The sequence below is a fragment of the Prunus persica genome, chromosome G1 (assembly GCF_000346465.2).
Source record: "Prunus persica cultivar Lovell chromosome G1, Prunus_persica_NCBIv2, whole genome shotgun sequence".
NCBI lineage: Eukaryota > Viridiplantae > Streptophyta > Magnoliopsida > Rosales > Rosaceae > Prunus > Prunus persica.
Genome location: NC_034009.1, coordinates 3,533,578 through 3,549,638, shown reverse-complemented (window position 1 = coordinate 3,549,638; position 16,061 = coordinate 3,533,578). Strand labels below are relative to the sequence as shown.

Sequence of the window (16,061 nt, the reverse complement as noted above, 5' to 3'; positions counted from 1 at the left end):
ATATTCTCCAATACAATTCGTATTGGGGAATCAACCAAACATTTCACATTTAAGAATTTTTGGGTGTGCGGTATATGTGCCCATTGCAGCACCGCAACGTACTAAGATGGGCCCTCAACGCAGATTGGGAATTTATGTTGGTTTTGATTCACCATCTATCATCAGATATCTGGAACCCCTGACAGGTGATATTTTTACCGCACGGTTTGCGGATTGTCATTTTGATGAGACAATCTTCCCATCATTAGGTGGAGAAAAATCTGTGTCTAAAGAACAAGGCAAACTCATTCCTGAAGAACGACATGAATTATTATGGAATGTATCCACATTGTCTCATCTCGATCCTCATACTGCTCAATGCGAAAATGAAGTGAGAAGGATCGTTCACCTCCAAAGTATTGCAAATCAGATGCCAGATGCATTTAATGATGCAGCAAAGGTGACGAAATCTCATATCCCAGCTGCAAATGCACCCGCACGGATTGATGTCCATAATGGACAAGGCAATGTGCCAGCAAATGGTTCATCTGTTGGACGCCTGAAGCATGGCAGACCACTAGGCTCAAAGGATTCAGTTCCTCGAAAGAGGAAGTTGATGGACAAAATGAATCCAAATGAAATAAATAGAGAGCCCACAATTCATAATTCAAATGCCCCAAAGAGGGACAGGTACTTCCTGAAAAGGAAAATGTCATTGGTGAGACAAGTGCCCCTGGAGTGGCAACTGTACCTGAAAGTCAAGAAATCTCCATAAATTATCCGTCCACTGATGAATTGTGGAGTAGAAATGAGATGATCATCGATGATATATTTGCATTCTCAGTGGCTGCTGAGATCATAAAAGATGATGATATTGAGCCGTGCTCTATTAATGAATGTACACAGAGGCAAGATTGGCCTAAGTGGAAAGATGCAATCCAGGCAGAATTAAATTCTTTGGAAAAAAGGAGTGTTTTTGGACATATTGTTCCAACTCCACCCAATTCGAACCCTGTAGGTTACAAGTGGGTATTTACAAGAAAGCGTAATGAGAAAAATGAGATCTCAAGGTATAAAGCGCGACTCGTTGGGCAAGGTTTTTCACAAAGGCCTGGAATTGATTATGTGGAAACGTACTCTCCAGTAATGGACACAATTACATTCCGTTACTTAATAAGTTTGACGGTTTCAGAAAAACTTGAAATGAGACTCATGGATGTCATTACTGCATGTATGTATGGAGAATTGGATACAGATATATACATGAAAGTTCCAGAAGGATTCAAGCTGCCTGAAGCAGCCAGAAATAAACCACGGGGCATGTTCTCAGTTAAATTGAGAAGATCATTATATGGGCTAAAACAATCTGGACGAATGTGGTACAATCGTCTCAGTAAGTATTTACTGAAGGAAGGATACACAAATGATCCTATTTGCCCATGTGTGTTTATTAAGAAATCAGAGTCTGGATTTCCGATAGTGGCAGTATATGTCGACGACATGAATCTGATTGGAACTTCTGAAGAGCTTCAAAAGACTGCTGATTATCTCAAACGTGAGTTTGAGATGAAAGACCTTGGAAAGACAAAATATTGTCTTGGCTTACAGATTGGGCATAGTGCTAATGGAATTTTGGTGCATCAATCAACTTATACTGAAAAAGTATTGAAACAGTTTGGCATGGATAAAGCCCATCCACTTAGCACTCCAATGGTCGTTCGGTCGCTTGACACTAAGAAAGACCCATATCGTCCAAAAGGGGATGATGAAATGGTCCTTGGTCCAGAAGTACCATATCTTAGTGCAATAAGTGCTTTATTGTACCTGGCACAATGTACTAGACCAGACATATCATTTTCAGTAAATTTGTTAGCAAGGTACAGTTCTGCTCCAACAAGGCGACATTGGACCGGCATCAAACATGTTTTACGATACTTTCGTGGGACAACAGACATGGGCTTATTCTATTCCAGTGAATCGACCAACGCCCAGAGTATTGTTGGTTATGCTGATGCAGGATATCTCTCTGATCCACATCAAGGACGATCACAGACTGGGTATGTATTTACATGCGGAGGAACTGCAATCTCATGGCGCTCAACGAAACAAACACTAGTGGCCACATCTTCCAATCACTCAGAAATACTTGTCCTCCATGAAGCCAGTCGTGAATGCGTTTGGTTAAGGTCGGTGATCCATCACATCCGAAGCACATGTGTCCTACCCTCAGCAACAGACACTCCAACAATCCTGAATGAGGACAATGCAGCTTGTATTGCTCAGATCACAGGAGGGTATATCAAGGGTGACAGGACTAAGCACATATCACCAACATTTTTCTATACACACGAGCTCCAGAAGAGTCAAGAAATCAAAGTCAGACAAATCTGCTCAAGCGATAACCTGGCAGATCTCTTCACTAAATCATTGCCGAAATGTACATTCCAAAAGTTAGTGCATGGCATTGGATTACGACAACAATACAAGAAATCAAGTTGGAGCATGCAAAATCAGGGGGAGCATTCAAGAGTCCTTTAACACAGGACATATGCGCGTTGTACTCTTTTTCCTTCGACTAGGGTTTTTTCCCACCGGGTTTTTCCTAGCAAGGTTTTAACGAGGCAACATGAGCGCATTACCCTTATGTCCCAAATAAAGTTGTACTCTTTTTCATTCGCTTATGTTTTTTCCCACTGGGTTTTTCCAAGCAAGGTTTTAATGAGGTAACCAATCTAGGGACATGTGGTCTTCAAGGAGGAGTGTTATAAAGAAGTGAAGCCCACATAGATAGCTATAGGGCATTAGTCAAAAGATGGAGATATAGATAGAGGTATTAGTCAAAAGATGGGATAATGATGTTGGGGAGAAATCATTATGTCTCCCTTAAAAGTCATTTGCTTTGCCTATAAATAGACATTATATTTGCTTGTAAACATACGGAAGAGAAGAAGAGAAAGAGTGAGAGTCAGAAGAAGAGAGAGTGAGAGTCAGAGAGAAGAGAAAGAGTGGAGTCTATCTGAGGAGAAATTCTGTCAGTGTAAACACCACAAAGAGAAATATAATTCCACTCCCAATATTACAGTGGTACTTCTCATCCTCTGATTATTCTAGTTTTACAACAAATGTCAGTTTTTCAAAAAACTTTCAAATATAGCCAAAAACTCACTTAAATTGACCCAAATGCCCTCTAAATTAAAACCTAACCAAAAAGCATGCTCTTCCAAGCCGTAACCTACTGAGCACAAGCCTTACCCTCAAACACAAGGACACTGCCTCTCGCCAATCACCCTTAATGGAAAGCAAAGTTAATATAGACAAGTTTGTGTTGTGGGAAGATAGTCTATGAATAGCGAGGGCCTTGCAATTTTTCTTGACCTTTTGTGCTGAGGGAAGGCAGCAACACATATGATGGTTTGCAAGAAAGTTTAACCCTTGATATCATATGCAGACTAGCAGTATTTATGATACGAATTTTGCAAGAAAGTTCAACTTTTTTTTCTCAATTAAAAGTTATTATGTCAAGAAACTGATTTTAACTTTTTTTATTATAAAAAACTCCCAAACCCACCGAATCAAGCCATAGTTGCAGAGATGATTTTTATTGCTTGGATTTATGAAAACATCGGCTGTTCTTATTCTTCTTCTTTTTGGTAATTACATTGTCATTTTTATGATAGGATTCATAGGCATGATTAAGTTGACGAAGCCAATCTTGTTTTTGTGCTCCTGCTATTTTCGGTTTTAGCTTTTAGGTGTAATTGAGTTATAATTTAGAGGGCATTTGGGTCAATTTAAGTGAGTTTTTTGCTATATTTGAAAGAATTTTTAAAAACTGATATTTATTTAAAAACTGATATTTATGAATTTGGGAGTTAAATTTTAGCTATTTTTGATAAAAACTCTGGAATTTGACATGCAAAAACAAAACAAACAAATTTTTTGTTTTTTAATAAAGAAAAAAACGTGAGCGGCAGGATTCGAACCTGCGCGGGCAGAGCCCACATGATTTCTAGTCATGCCCGATAACCACTCCGGCACGCTCACTTTTCTGATGGCCAGGGTCTCAATTTTCAACTTTTGTTGAGTGAGCAGATTTAATATGCGCACACAACCCATACGCGCAAGATAGAAAATCTGTGGGGTTCTGAGGTCCAGTGACTTCCTGGGATAGAAAATCTATCGGCTATTGGATTTAGAGCCAAAGTTTTGTTTTTAATTAACTGCCATAGCTTAAGCGTTGCATGGATGTCTCATGGTAGGCTAAGCCTATCTTTGGTTCTCTTCTCTAGTCTCCTGCTCGCCAGCTAAAGCAGAGTGTAAGAGAGTAACATCAACCTTCTTTTCAGCTTTGCCTTCATAGCCGAAACAGCGAACCTTAACTTCTGGAAGCACACACACAGGTGAGTTTTTTCGATTTTCTTATTTCATTCAGTGCTTTTTGTAATGTAATGTAATCCAATGAATACCGTTTTGCATTTTTGTTGTGTTTTTGGGTGGGCGAATTGTGATGATGCCCATCTGTTGTTCGACGACTTGTTTCAGTTGGCAATGGTGCCTTTTGGGTGAAATAGGAAATGGGTTTTGTGCTTCTGTTTGTATATTGAGAGATTAAATTCGATTATGATGTGCTTTGATAGTATTATACTGTTTTAATTTAACAGGTGAATGATATAGTTAGGATTTATGCCTGAAAATGTCACCTTATATTCAATTGTAGCTGTTTTAATCAATTTGGATTCAAAATCTATTTCTTTTTTTCCAACTAACCGGTGTATTGCTTAATGCTTTCGTAGACAGCCCCTGCATTATTGGATTAAGAAGATGGCTTCCACAATTTTTAGAAGCCTTCATTCCCACCCTTTTTTATTTCATCCAACTGCATTAATTAGAAGAAAATATGTCATTTTGTATTGCACAATGAGAAGCGCACAAACCCAGACAGCAACACAAGAAAAGGTCAAGCCACAAGTAAAAGTTTCGCCACATAGTACCCAGAGCAAAGCACTCGAGAAAGCCTCAAAGGACTATGAAGCAGTCATAGGTATCGAAACCCATGTCCAGCTCAACACTCTTACCAAGGCCTTCTGTAGTTGTCCTTATAATTATGGCTCTCCTCCAAACACCAGCGTCTGCCCCATTTGTATGGGTCTGCCTGGAGCTTTACCAGTTTTGAACTTGAAGGTCATTGAGTCTGCAGTGAAAGTGGGACTTGCACTCAATTGCAAATTGTCATTGAACTCAAAGTTTGATAGGAAACAATACTTTTACCCAGACCTTCCGAAGGGATACCAAATATCACAGTTTGACGTTCCAATTGCAACCAGTGGTTACATTGACTTGGATCTTCCGTTAGAGTTTGGTGGTGGGCATAGGAAGTTTGGCATTACAAGAGTTCACATGGAAGAGGATGCAGGGAAGCTGCTTCATTCAGAAGGTGGAAGTTACTCACAGGAAAGTACCTTTCTCTTTGTGCTTACCATCAACATTGTTCTACTTCTTATAAGTTATAAAAGAGTGAACTACATTCAGGTTCTCTGTGCCGTTTTATGGTTTCTTCTATTTTTGGTTTTACTATTTAAAGGCTCAATCAGATTTAGTATGGTCGTATGATTTGTGTGTAAATTCAGTTTTGTAAGTACATTGAATTTACAATGGAGTGGAGTGAGTAAATTTTACTTCTCATAAGTTTAAAAGATTATCAGCGGCTGAGGTTAATTCTCTATCACCTTTCTTAGACTCCTAGATACTGTTTGTTTCTGTTCTGCAGGTTGATTTAAATAGAGCAGGGGTGCCCTTGCTTGAGATTGTTTCTGAACCTGATATGAGAAATGGTATTGAAGCTGCAGAATATGCTGCAGAGTTACAGAGGTTGGTTCGGTATCTGGGAGTGAGTAATGGCAATATGCAAGAAGGTTCACTTCGTTGTGATGTTAATATTTCAGTTCGACCAATTGGGCAATTACAGTTTGGGACGAAGGTAAGTAACTTTTATTTACTTACACATTTGTTGTGTTGTTAGCAACTAGAAATCGAGTATAAAGAGAAATTCTTCTAAAACAGAGTAAAGAACAAAGACCTGAGGGGTCATTAAGGAAAGCACTGGATAACTAGATGTGAGTAAAATTGGGAAAATAAAAAAAGAAAGCAATGAAAAGAAAACTAAGGATGACATAAATCTATGATCCTTACATGTGAACTTGTCATTTATTAGTTGTTGGAGTTGTTGATGTTTGTGATAATCATTGCAATATTATGTTTGTTACAACCACTGCAATATCATGTTAAATTAGATTGTCAGACAATGTTATTTTTATCGTTGGCTTTTGGTGGCGTTTTCTCAGAAAGAAAGCATTTTGTACTTGCCCAAGATCTCGCCTGAATGACATAATAAGATATAGAAACATGTATTCTTGTATTCAAAGAAATGCACTATAAAATTGGTTATATTAAGCCTCTGTATATATTGGAATAAGAAATCCATTTGTTATAGCACATATGCACCTTCTCACCAGTCAACTGTAATGATTGTATCTAGAATACAATTATATATCACTTTTTGAGACTGATTTAATGCTTCCTATATTACATATTGGCAGGTGGAGATAAAAAATTTGAACTCATTTTCATCTGTTAGTAGGGCAATTGATTATGAAATCTCAAGGCAGGTGCTTCTTCATAGTCAAGGCCAGGATAAAGAAATTGTACAGGAAACTCGTCTATGGGAAGAAGGAGCTCAGGTGATTGTACCTTAATCGTCTGGTCGGACAACTGGATATATATGGCTTACATGGTCCCTTGGTGTCTATTTACATGTTCTGTTTACTTTTTTATACCAGAAAACAGTTACAATGAGGAAGAAAGAAGGACTTGCTGATTACCGATATTTCCCAGAACCAGACCTTCCAGGAGTTTTCCTCACTACAGACTATGTTGATGGTATTCGTAATTCTTTGCCTGAACTTCCAGAAACGAAGCGTCGGAGGTATGAAAAGATGGGCCTGAGCATGCAGGATGTTCTTTTCCTTGCAAATGACATGAACGTAAGCCCTCTGCCTGTCTTATTGTCCTCTCCCTAAACCTCTGTTTGGGAATTGCTCGATTGTTCTGGAATTTGGAAGAAAAGGAACGAAACATAAGTTGAAATTTATGACTGACTTCAACTGTTGTTTGTAGATTTGACATAGTGGCTAAGAAAATATGGATAAGACAACATTGTCGGATAGTTCCCTATCCCTAGAGATATTTGTTACTGAAATATTCAATGTAAAATAAACTTCCCAAGGTCATGCAACTGAAACTGCATTTCACACAAAGAAATAAAGAATGAAAGGACGAAAGAAAAGTGAGTGTTTGTCTACTTGCAAGATGAATATTGTATATGGCGTTCATGGGATGGGCATCTGTCTTTTCAGTGTCACTCAGTCTCTTACTGTGAGATGTAATCCAGAAGTTTTTAGTGTCTATAAATGTTTCCTTGAAGTTCGTAGTGTTGATATTCAAGTACAACTAGTTGATGTTTTCCTAGATAGTATAATGTTGAATGACCTGAAAGTGGCTCATTGTTTACTGTCTATCTTAGGTTGCAGAGTTTTTTGATACTACTATTACAAAAGGTGCTGATGTGAAGCTAGCTACCAACTGGATAATGGGCGATATTGCTGCCTATATGAAAAATGAAAAGTTGACCATCAATGAGATTAAGCTTACTCCTCAAGAGTTGGCTGAATTAATAGCTTCCATAAAAGATGGGACCATTAGTGGGAAGATAGGAAAAGAGGTACTTGTTTTTTCTTCTTCTGGACTAGTTTTACAATTTTATTCGTTTCTAAGATCAATAGAATTTGCAGATATTGTTTGAGCTTCTAGCCAAGGGTGGTACTGTGAAGGGACTGATAGAAGCAAAAGATTTAGTTCAGGCAAGTTGTTCAGTTTGTTGCCAGACTCTAATAAGATATAAATTATTTTCAAATTTTCAGATGTGTAGATGTGATTCTTTCAAATAGTTTGTCTGTCTGCTCATTTAAACTTTTATGGCAATTATTTCAACAAGATATGCGATGGTCACTAACTTGATCTGATTGACTGTTCCTAAAGTAACATTCTAGATTATTTCCTCTTTTAAAAATTGATGGTTTTTTATCTTATTTGAGATCCCAAGATGTATAGTTTGAGACGTCAAGAGAGAACTTTTTATTTCTGAGTATGCCCTATACTTTGTTTGTGTTAAAAGTGAGTGTACAGAATTATTACAATGGTAATAATGGAAATCTAACCTTTTTTTCAAGAAGACAATACAATACTTCCTGCCCCCCTTAAATAGATGATTGACTTTGTTAAATTCTTTACTTAATAAATGTCCAATTAGATAGTAGTTTTGCTGGCTGATATTATACAGAGTTTACCAATAAATTAAGGGTTCTCTAATTTCTTTGGTTATAACAGATAGTAGATCCTGCTGAGATTGAAAAATGGGTAGAAAAGGTGTTGTCCGAGAATCCCAAGCAGCTGGAACAATATCGTGGCGGAAAAACTAAGCTGCAAGGTTATTTTGCTGGCCAGGTAAAATCTTTCAAACTTTAACTGGTATGTTTTTTTATCCCCCCTACGCTCCCTTTTCCGTTCATGATTATGCTATTAATAACATAACGTCTTTTAAACTTCAGTGAAATGGTTTTGCATTTTAACCTCATGCAGGTAATGAAACTATCAAAAGGAAAAGCAAATCCAGGGCTCCTAAACAAGATTCTTTTAGAGAAATTGAACGCCAAAAGCTGATAAAGCTGCAGGTTGGTATCTGCAAACAGTTTGTGTATTTCACTGTCGCACACAACTGCTAATGCTGTTGCGTCTCTTGCGCATTCCATTATAAAATCTGAAGGAAATATAATATGTAAATATTGTTTGTAACAAGATGACCGGTCACCAATGGCAAACCTCCATTATTCTAGTCCGATGAAATCACTCACAATGGAAGGATTGTGACATTTTGTTGCATGAATTAATCTTGCCTACGGTAGAAGCGTCTCTTGAGTTTGATGTCTTAGTTTGCCAGCTACTTCTGAACCAATAGTCAGCAGCTGCTTGAGATTTTACTTGCCCTATCTGAATTATGGAATCAGGGTTTCTGGAGAGCGTAGAAATGATTGGCTTCTAGTTTTATATATCCTGTTGCTGTTTGATTGCGCTACAAGCTAGAAAGTTTCATTGGATGAATAAATATTGACTTGTAAGCTCGCCTTCCCACATATAGATTATTTTCCAGAATTCAAGCTCTTGTTTTGGAGTTCATTTTTCTCTCTATGGTTATGCTTGGTGGGCAAGCATACCATGTTCTGTTAGTCACTCTGCCTATTTTCCAGTAATTTTAATGCTTCAACTATTCATTTATACATTTTGTAATAAGATTCTTGATTGGTGGCATAAGGGTAACTAATTGACAAATTTGCCACTTTCTAGCTAGTTGAGCTTTTTGGCTGAGCTTGCTGGCTAATGCTTTCTAGCTAGTTGAGCTTTTTGGCTGAGCTTGCTGGCTAATGCTTTTCATGCTAGGCATCCAATTATTGTGGTCTAAAAGAATGAAATTTAGATGGTGATGTTACATAGTTTATTTTGTTGTAAATAATTAGTTGTGGAGCCCACATGTTCCCTAGGCTTTGCCGATAAAAGGGTTCATCCCTTCATTGTTCAATACACATAGAAATGAGAATAAGAAACTCAGTTTCTCTACTTTCTCTCTCTCTCTCTCAATTTCCTCTCCAAATTCTCCAGTTTTATAACACGTTATCAGCACGATTTCTCTACCTCCAAAATTCAGAGCCTCAACGCTCTCTCTCTCTTTCTTTGCCAAGCCTCAAACCTTAACAACCGACCTCTGCTTTGTTTCCCAGCATGTAGATCACAATAAAACAAGCAAGCAAGCAACCATGGGTTTGTAAATCACAGATCCAGATTTGTAAAACCAATCACTCTTCACTGGATACATAAAAGCGGTAACAAATTACCTACCCAACAGCTTCTCTCTCACACCGATCATCTTCCCCACCAACTGGCCTGAGCCTTAACATAAGAAAAATAAAAGAGCTCTCATTTCAGATCAGAATTATCAATCCAAAGCAGAGAAAAGGGCTACGAAGGCTAGCGGCAGGTTGAAGAAGTGAACCTAAGCTTCGAAGATGTCTGGCCATGGAAACAAAATATCAGACCAGTTTCCGGCAGGTATCGGCCGGCTACACCAGCTCACAGTCCTCAACTTCGCCGACCAACCTCTCCAGCCTCATGTACCTCGACCTCCGAAACAACAAAATCTCAGGGGAGCTGCCCCGAGACTTCGGCCTGAGCAGAAACACTCTTCTTCTTCTTCCTCCACCTACTCCTCCGAACACAACCACCACAACCATCACCAGAGCAACAGCAACAGCTCGAGACCACGACCATGGGTTCGGACCCCATAGCCAGCACCAGAGCAACAGCTCGAGCTCTGCCGCCGCCTCCGCCGAGGGTCATGTTTCAGAGCCTGACTGGTAAGCCTCTGCAGGGACTGACCATGATTGATCTGAACGACCTCGGGTGGCTCGTTTGACCAGAACTTGAAGGAGCTGGCTCAGAGAAATCCAGTCCCAGTCCCACCAACTCCAGCAGCTGTGCCTGCAGCTGGAGACCATGCCCTGAACCTGAACATGCAAGCAACAATGGAGAGACAAGCTTTCGGGCTTAGCAACATAGTGAAGAAGCAGCAGAGCTTCTAATGGCCTCATCTCTTGCCTCTGCCGCTGGGGTGTTTTCCGGCCAGAATCCCCACCAGGAACACGCCGTGGTTGCGGACGTAGTGGAGCGGCACCGGTGTGTTCTTCCTCACCGGGTTTGCTTTTGTTACTGTTGGTAGCAGTAAGTACGAAGGCTTCGCAGTTGCGGCAGCAGCAACAGCAGACGGAGGCTGAGGGCTGACGGAGAGTCTGGCCTTCCACCACTAGCTGTGCTTTGTGGTGTGGACGTGCAGTGGGTTTGCATTCTGAGGTGATGAGATGTTGAAGCAGAGAGATAGCAGCTGAAGCAAGAAGCAGCAAATTGGTATGAGGAGATGGCGGCTAGCCCCTCCCACTGACTCTGAAACTCGTCGTCTCTCTCTCCTAACAATAGGAGAGTGGAGTGAGCGTGGGGAGTGAGGCAGACCATCGGCTTCACCTGGGGCCCCGCCGGATTCTCCATCTACATAATCAACCAGCCTCATGTCCAAGTCATTTTCTTCATGGAAAAGGTTTTTGCAATGGCCGCCAGCCATGACAAGGCAACTTGGTCGTTGCTGTCTTTGGAGGCTTGCCAGAAAATCGAATAAATAAAAAAATAAAAAAAATAAAAAAAATAAAAAAAAAAGCAAGAGAGAGGCAGAAGATGAGAAGTAGTGGAAGAAGAAATTTGGTGCCGTCTGACTGGGTTAAAGAAATTGAGTGAGTGGGTGAGGTTGTAGTACAAACGTGGTGGGACTATTTGCGTCCCATGGATAAGCACAGATTGGCTGGCTTTTGAGGAAAATATTGTTAACAAATCTCACGCGGAGCTCCATAAAAGCACAGCAGCTCAGGCACACGAGATGCTGTCGGGTGGAAAGAAGAAAAGACAAGGAGAGGGTGAAAGAGAAAGCAACAGGCAAAAGTGGCCAACTTGATTTTTGCATTGTGGGCGGCATTATTGGTGCTGGGCAACTTGATTTTTGCATTGTGGGCGGCATTATTGGTGCTGGCCAACTTGCTTCAGGCATAAGTTTTGAAGTTTTCTTTAAAGCCCCATTGATTGTGCCGCTATCGAAATTACACATGCACACTAAATGATTGCCAGGCTTTACTGATTGACAGCCACCCACTTGGTCTCTTGGTTTTGGAATCTTAACGTGAACTTCGGTCGGGGTAAATATGACTTCTACTTTATAAATTGATTTAATATAATATCATACTATTTGATTGTGGTGTTGATATGAACCCACAAATAATTGCCTTTACTTTATCGCAAATTTACTTTCACTTAAAGCATGATGTGGAATTAACCCTCATACTTTATATTTCCTTTTATTTAAAGTATGGTGTGGGTTTATCGTCCATCCAATAATTTATTTACCAGCAATTTATTTTATAGATTAAATGTACTGTATGATGAGTTTTTACAGTATGCAGATCAGGACCAGAAGTTCCTTGATCCTCATCATACAATTATATCAGGACTTGAAAATCCTTGATGATGATATTAAAATGAGAGATGGCAGTCTCTCCGGTACTATATTTGTAAACATGTGATCGGACTTAAGGGTCCTTGATCCCTGACATGTAAATAAGGACCTAGAGTTCCTTAATGATGTAACAGTACCGTATTGGTTCATAGTGCCGTACACATGGATGATAACTATACTGGCAAATGTACTGTACACATGAATAGTGCCGTATACATGAATAGTGATGTATGCATAAATATTTACCATTTTGGGTAAACTATCACTATTCAAAAAGGGAACCTGCAGTTCCTTAAACTCATGGATGAGCAATTAAATGAGATGCCAGAAGTTCCTCATGATATGGACAATTATGTCAGGGCTTGAAGTCCAGAAATATGTACAGAAAATTGTAAATATGTCCATACCATTTGAACAGGGGCGAAAAAAATTCTGAGTTTGTGTTTAGCCCAGGCCAAAAGTTCCGGGTTCCCATACGTTGAAATATGAAATTTGGGAGAGTCGATGTGGTTATTTGAACCTATAAGGCACAAGGTTCCAAACCGTCATTTTGAAAAGACGTAAAAACCACAGGTGCAAGTTTAAGAATGTGCGCAATTATTATTACAGGAACATACAACTGATAGATTTTTCCACCTGCAATGAAGGTGCAGGTCCTGTAAAAATCTATAAAAATACATTATGTTCTGGAAGCCTCTGAAGGAAATTCCGAAACTTCACGCGGCCTCCATTAATGTTTGTCGGCACTTTCGGCGTTTTCAAGTATTATTTTCAAAGCCGATCTTGCTTTACGGATTTCACGGAGCTACTTTTTCAAAAGTAACCCGAGACTCTCGCAATTTTCCTATGGTTAATTTGAAATTCACCAGTTCTACCTATTCCTTTTATTTGTGTATAAATGTGTTACTAACGAAATTTTCTTTGCAGAAGATATCCAGTTTTCTCCATATCTAGTAAATGCGATATCTACTTGTTTTTCTTATCAGTGAGCACTTAATGTGCCCGAGAAGCAAGACTATCTCTGATCATCCATTCAGGAAGCGAGACTATCTCTGATCACGTTTCCCCCACATCAGGGAACTGTGAAGGCAACCTTATGCTCTAATCCCCGGAAGTTCTTCTAAACTAGAAGAAATGAGAGCTTGTAGTTTGCTCCCACCAGCTTCCTTCCCTGATTGCTTACCTTACCTTGCAATCAATATCACAATCTTTTTGCATTTTTTTTCTCTTTTTATAACTCTCTGTTCATAAGAGATCTTATTTCTTTAGAATGAACATCTGAAGAAAGAATCCATGAAGTGATCCTAACTCTGAGGGTTATTTGTTTTTGATAGAGAAAAGAATTGTGACTTTTGCTTTTGCAGGATATAACAAGATCATCAAGTACTACATTTACTGGGCCGATACGAGCTTGAATGATACTTGAGAAAAGTTTCTCCCACCTAAGATGTAAGCAATACTTGTGTTGTTTTATGCTTATATACTTATTTGATATTTTATCTTGAAAGGTAACCAAATAGGGAGATAAGTCCGTTCCAAAAGAATGGCTTGTATGTATCCATGAATTATTAACGCAAATTTTACAGATTGTAAGTTGGATACATTGATAATACACTGCACAGATTAAAGTCCCATAAGAACAGAATATGGGTATAGCAGTGATCAATATGATGCACGCCTGTTGCGTAGCAAATGATGTGGATTGAAGTCCCGAAAGGACAATCCTTTGACATGTCAATATTGATATTATGCACGCCTAATGCGTAGCAAATTATATGGGTTAAAGTCCCGTAATATGGGTTAAAGTCCCAGAAATTAATTGACATGTATGTATTAATCTGTGGCATGCCTGCAGCATGACAGATATATGGGTTCTAAATGTTCCAACTCCCTAAATGGAGATTATCCACGCCCTACTACTAAATAACGCTCCTATGGAGGTTATAATCCACATTCTCACATAATAAAAGCCCCATGAAGTGGCTTGGGTACCCAAAAGCAAAGAAATGCTTATAAATGATGCATGCGCATGCAAACGAGAATGGTGGGATCATGAATTGATGAATGACAATTTTTGGTTTTAGAGTAGCTACTCAAATCATCAATGGGCTGTGTTGATTGGAACCACGTTCAATTATTAAATGTCGACAATATCATTGGCCAAAATGGAAAGAGGTAATTCCATTATAGATGAGAATGAACGTGAAAGAACAAACCCACAGTACGAACCCCAACACATGTTAATACTGAAATTTATACTTGGGTGTTCGGAATAAAAGGGAATATACCTACTTTGTATGACACACTGTTTTCTGGCAGAAACAAGGAATGTTGGGTTTTTCTCCATATTTACAGATTCAATTGTGCCCCCCCTTATTACACAATTATGGAGACCAACATATTATCTTTAAGGGTTATTAAATGCACAGAGCATATCGCCAGAAGCGATTCCCTAAAGATGTATAAATAGCTGGGTTAAAGCTATATAATGTGTCATAAAGTTTAATCCCTTTAAACAAAATCCTTGAAAGGATTGAAATTGCATGAAGCAAGTCCCTAAAGGACATGTGCTTGAAGCACAAAGTTTGTACTCAATATTAATATGCATAAATTACCTCAGTGAGTACATTGATTATAATGTGTTTGCAACACATTAAAACTTCTGCAGAATTCACGAAATATTTGTCTCGACTTAAGGATTGAGCATTATGCCAACGAGATTCTTGCTTATACTCAGAGAGTCTTATCCGTTGGTCCTTCAATGTTTTTCCGGAAGTATACTAGACCAGATAGAGCTCAGCTCCACATTGTACTCTTTTTCCTTCATCCAGGTTTTTATCCCATTGGGTTTTTCCTGGTAAGGTTTTAACGAGGCAGTGTCGCTCAAGGGTTTAGGGTATACTATGAAAATTTTTATGGTCGCATACTGGAAAAGCTAGTCATGAAATTTTTTCAGGGGGAGATATTCACAAAAGGGAGCGTGGTTTTAATAAAGACCTCCATACACTGTACTCTTTTTCCTTCATCCAGGTTTTTTTTATCCCACTGGGTTTTTCCTGGTAAGGTTTTAACGTGGCAGTGTCGCTCAAGATTGACTCACAGAAGCAGTGTCAACTACAATATTCAGAAAGGTGATCAACAGCATGACTTAAAGATATTTTGCCAAGCATCAGGGGGAGCGTGCTATCAATACAGATCTTCAAACACTGTACTCTTTTTCCTTCGTCCAGGTTTTTATCCCATTGGGTTTTTCCTGGCAAGGTTTTAATGAGGCAGTGTCGCACGCGCGTCAATATACACAGAATTTTATGTTACACATGATTATGTACTCTTTTTCCCTTTGACCAGTTTTTGTCCCACTGGGTTTTTACTGGCAAGGTTTTTAACGAGGCATATTCCATATCATTTGTGGTCTCCAAGGGGGAGTGTTGTAAATAATTAGTTGTGGAGCCCACATGTTCCCTAGGCTTTGCCGATAAAAGGGTTCATCCCTTCATTGTTCAATACACATAGAAATGAGAATAAGAAACTCAGTTTCTCTACTTTCTCTCTCTCTCTCTCAATTTCCTCTCCAAATTCTCCAGTTTTATAACATATTTCTATTTTAGGTATGAATATCATGTGTGGCCTATTCATGTGGATTGGATACCATGCCAAGTAGTCTCTCAAAGAATGTCTTCATGTAAAAGCATTGGTCTTAATCTGAAAGTTGGTTTACCTTATTGTGTATCCAATTGCTACATTCTATTAAAGAACTTGGGCTTTTCTGACTTGATTTGTAAAATGAGATCAGTTGCATAAAAGAAAGAAGTGTTTCACCTTTAGATAGAACAAATCCAACCACTAATAAATGTTCTGACTATAA

The 16,061-nt window shown here is 39.0% G+C and overlaps 1 protein-coding gene and 1 non-coding gene across 6 annotated transcripts; one reads left to right on the top strand and one right to left on the bottom strand.

Annotated features, from left to right (window-relative positions):
- TRNAS-AGA lies at positions 3,942–4,023 on the bottom strand. The gene has a single exon. It is a non-coding gene; the product is annotated as a tRNA-Ser (tRNA).
- Positions 4,100–9,500, top strand: LOC18791435 (glutamyl-tRNA(Gln) amidotransferase subunit B, chloroplastic/mitochondrial). 5 transcript variants are annotated; one of them, XM_020569928.1, is made up of 10 exons: positions 4,100–4,379; positions 4,773–5,430; positions 5,747–5,956; positions 6,576–6,716; positions 6,816–7,019; positions 7,559–7,756; positions 7,827–7,895; positions 8,422–8,538; positions 8,674–8,765; positions 9,099–9,500. In XM_020569928.1, the coding sequence occupies exons 2-9, from the start codon at positions 4,801–4,803 to the stop codon at positions 8,752–8,754; spliced, it is 1,650 nt and encodes a 549-aa protein (XP_020425517.1). In that variant the 5' UTR covers positions 4,100–4,379; positions 4,773–4,800; the 3' UTR covers positions 8,755–8,765; positions 9,099–9,500. The 5 variants fall into 5 exon arrangements, with proteins under 5 accessions (XP_020425517.1, XP_020425515.1, XP_020425507.1 ...); XM_020569926.1 differs by having other exon boundaries at positions 8,891–9,438; XM_020569918.1 differs by having other exon boundaries at positions 4,101–4,379; positions 4,777–5,430; positions 8,674–9,438.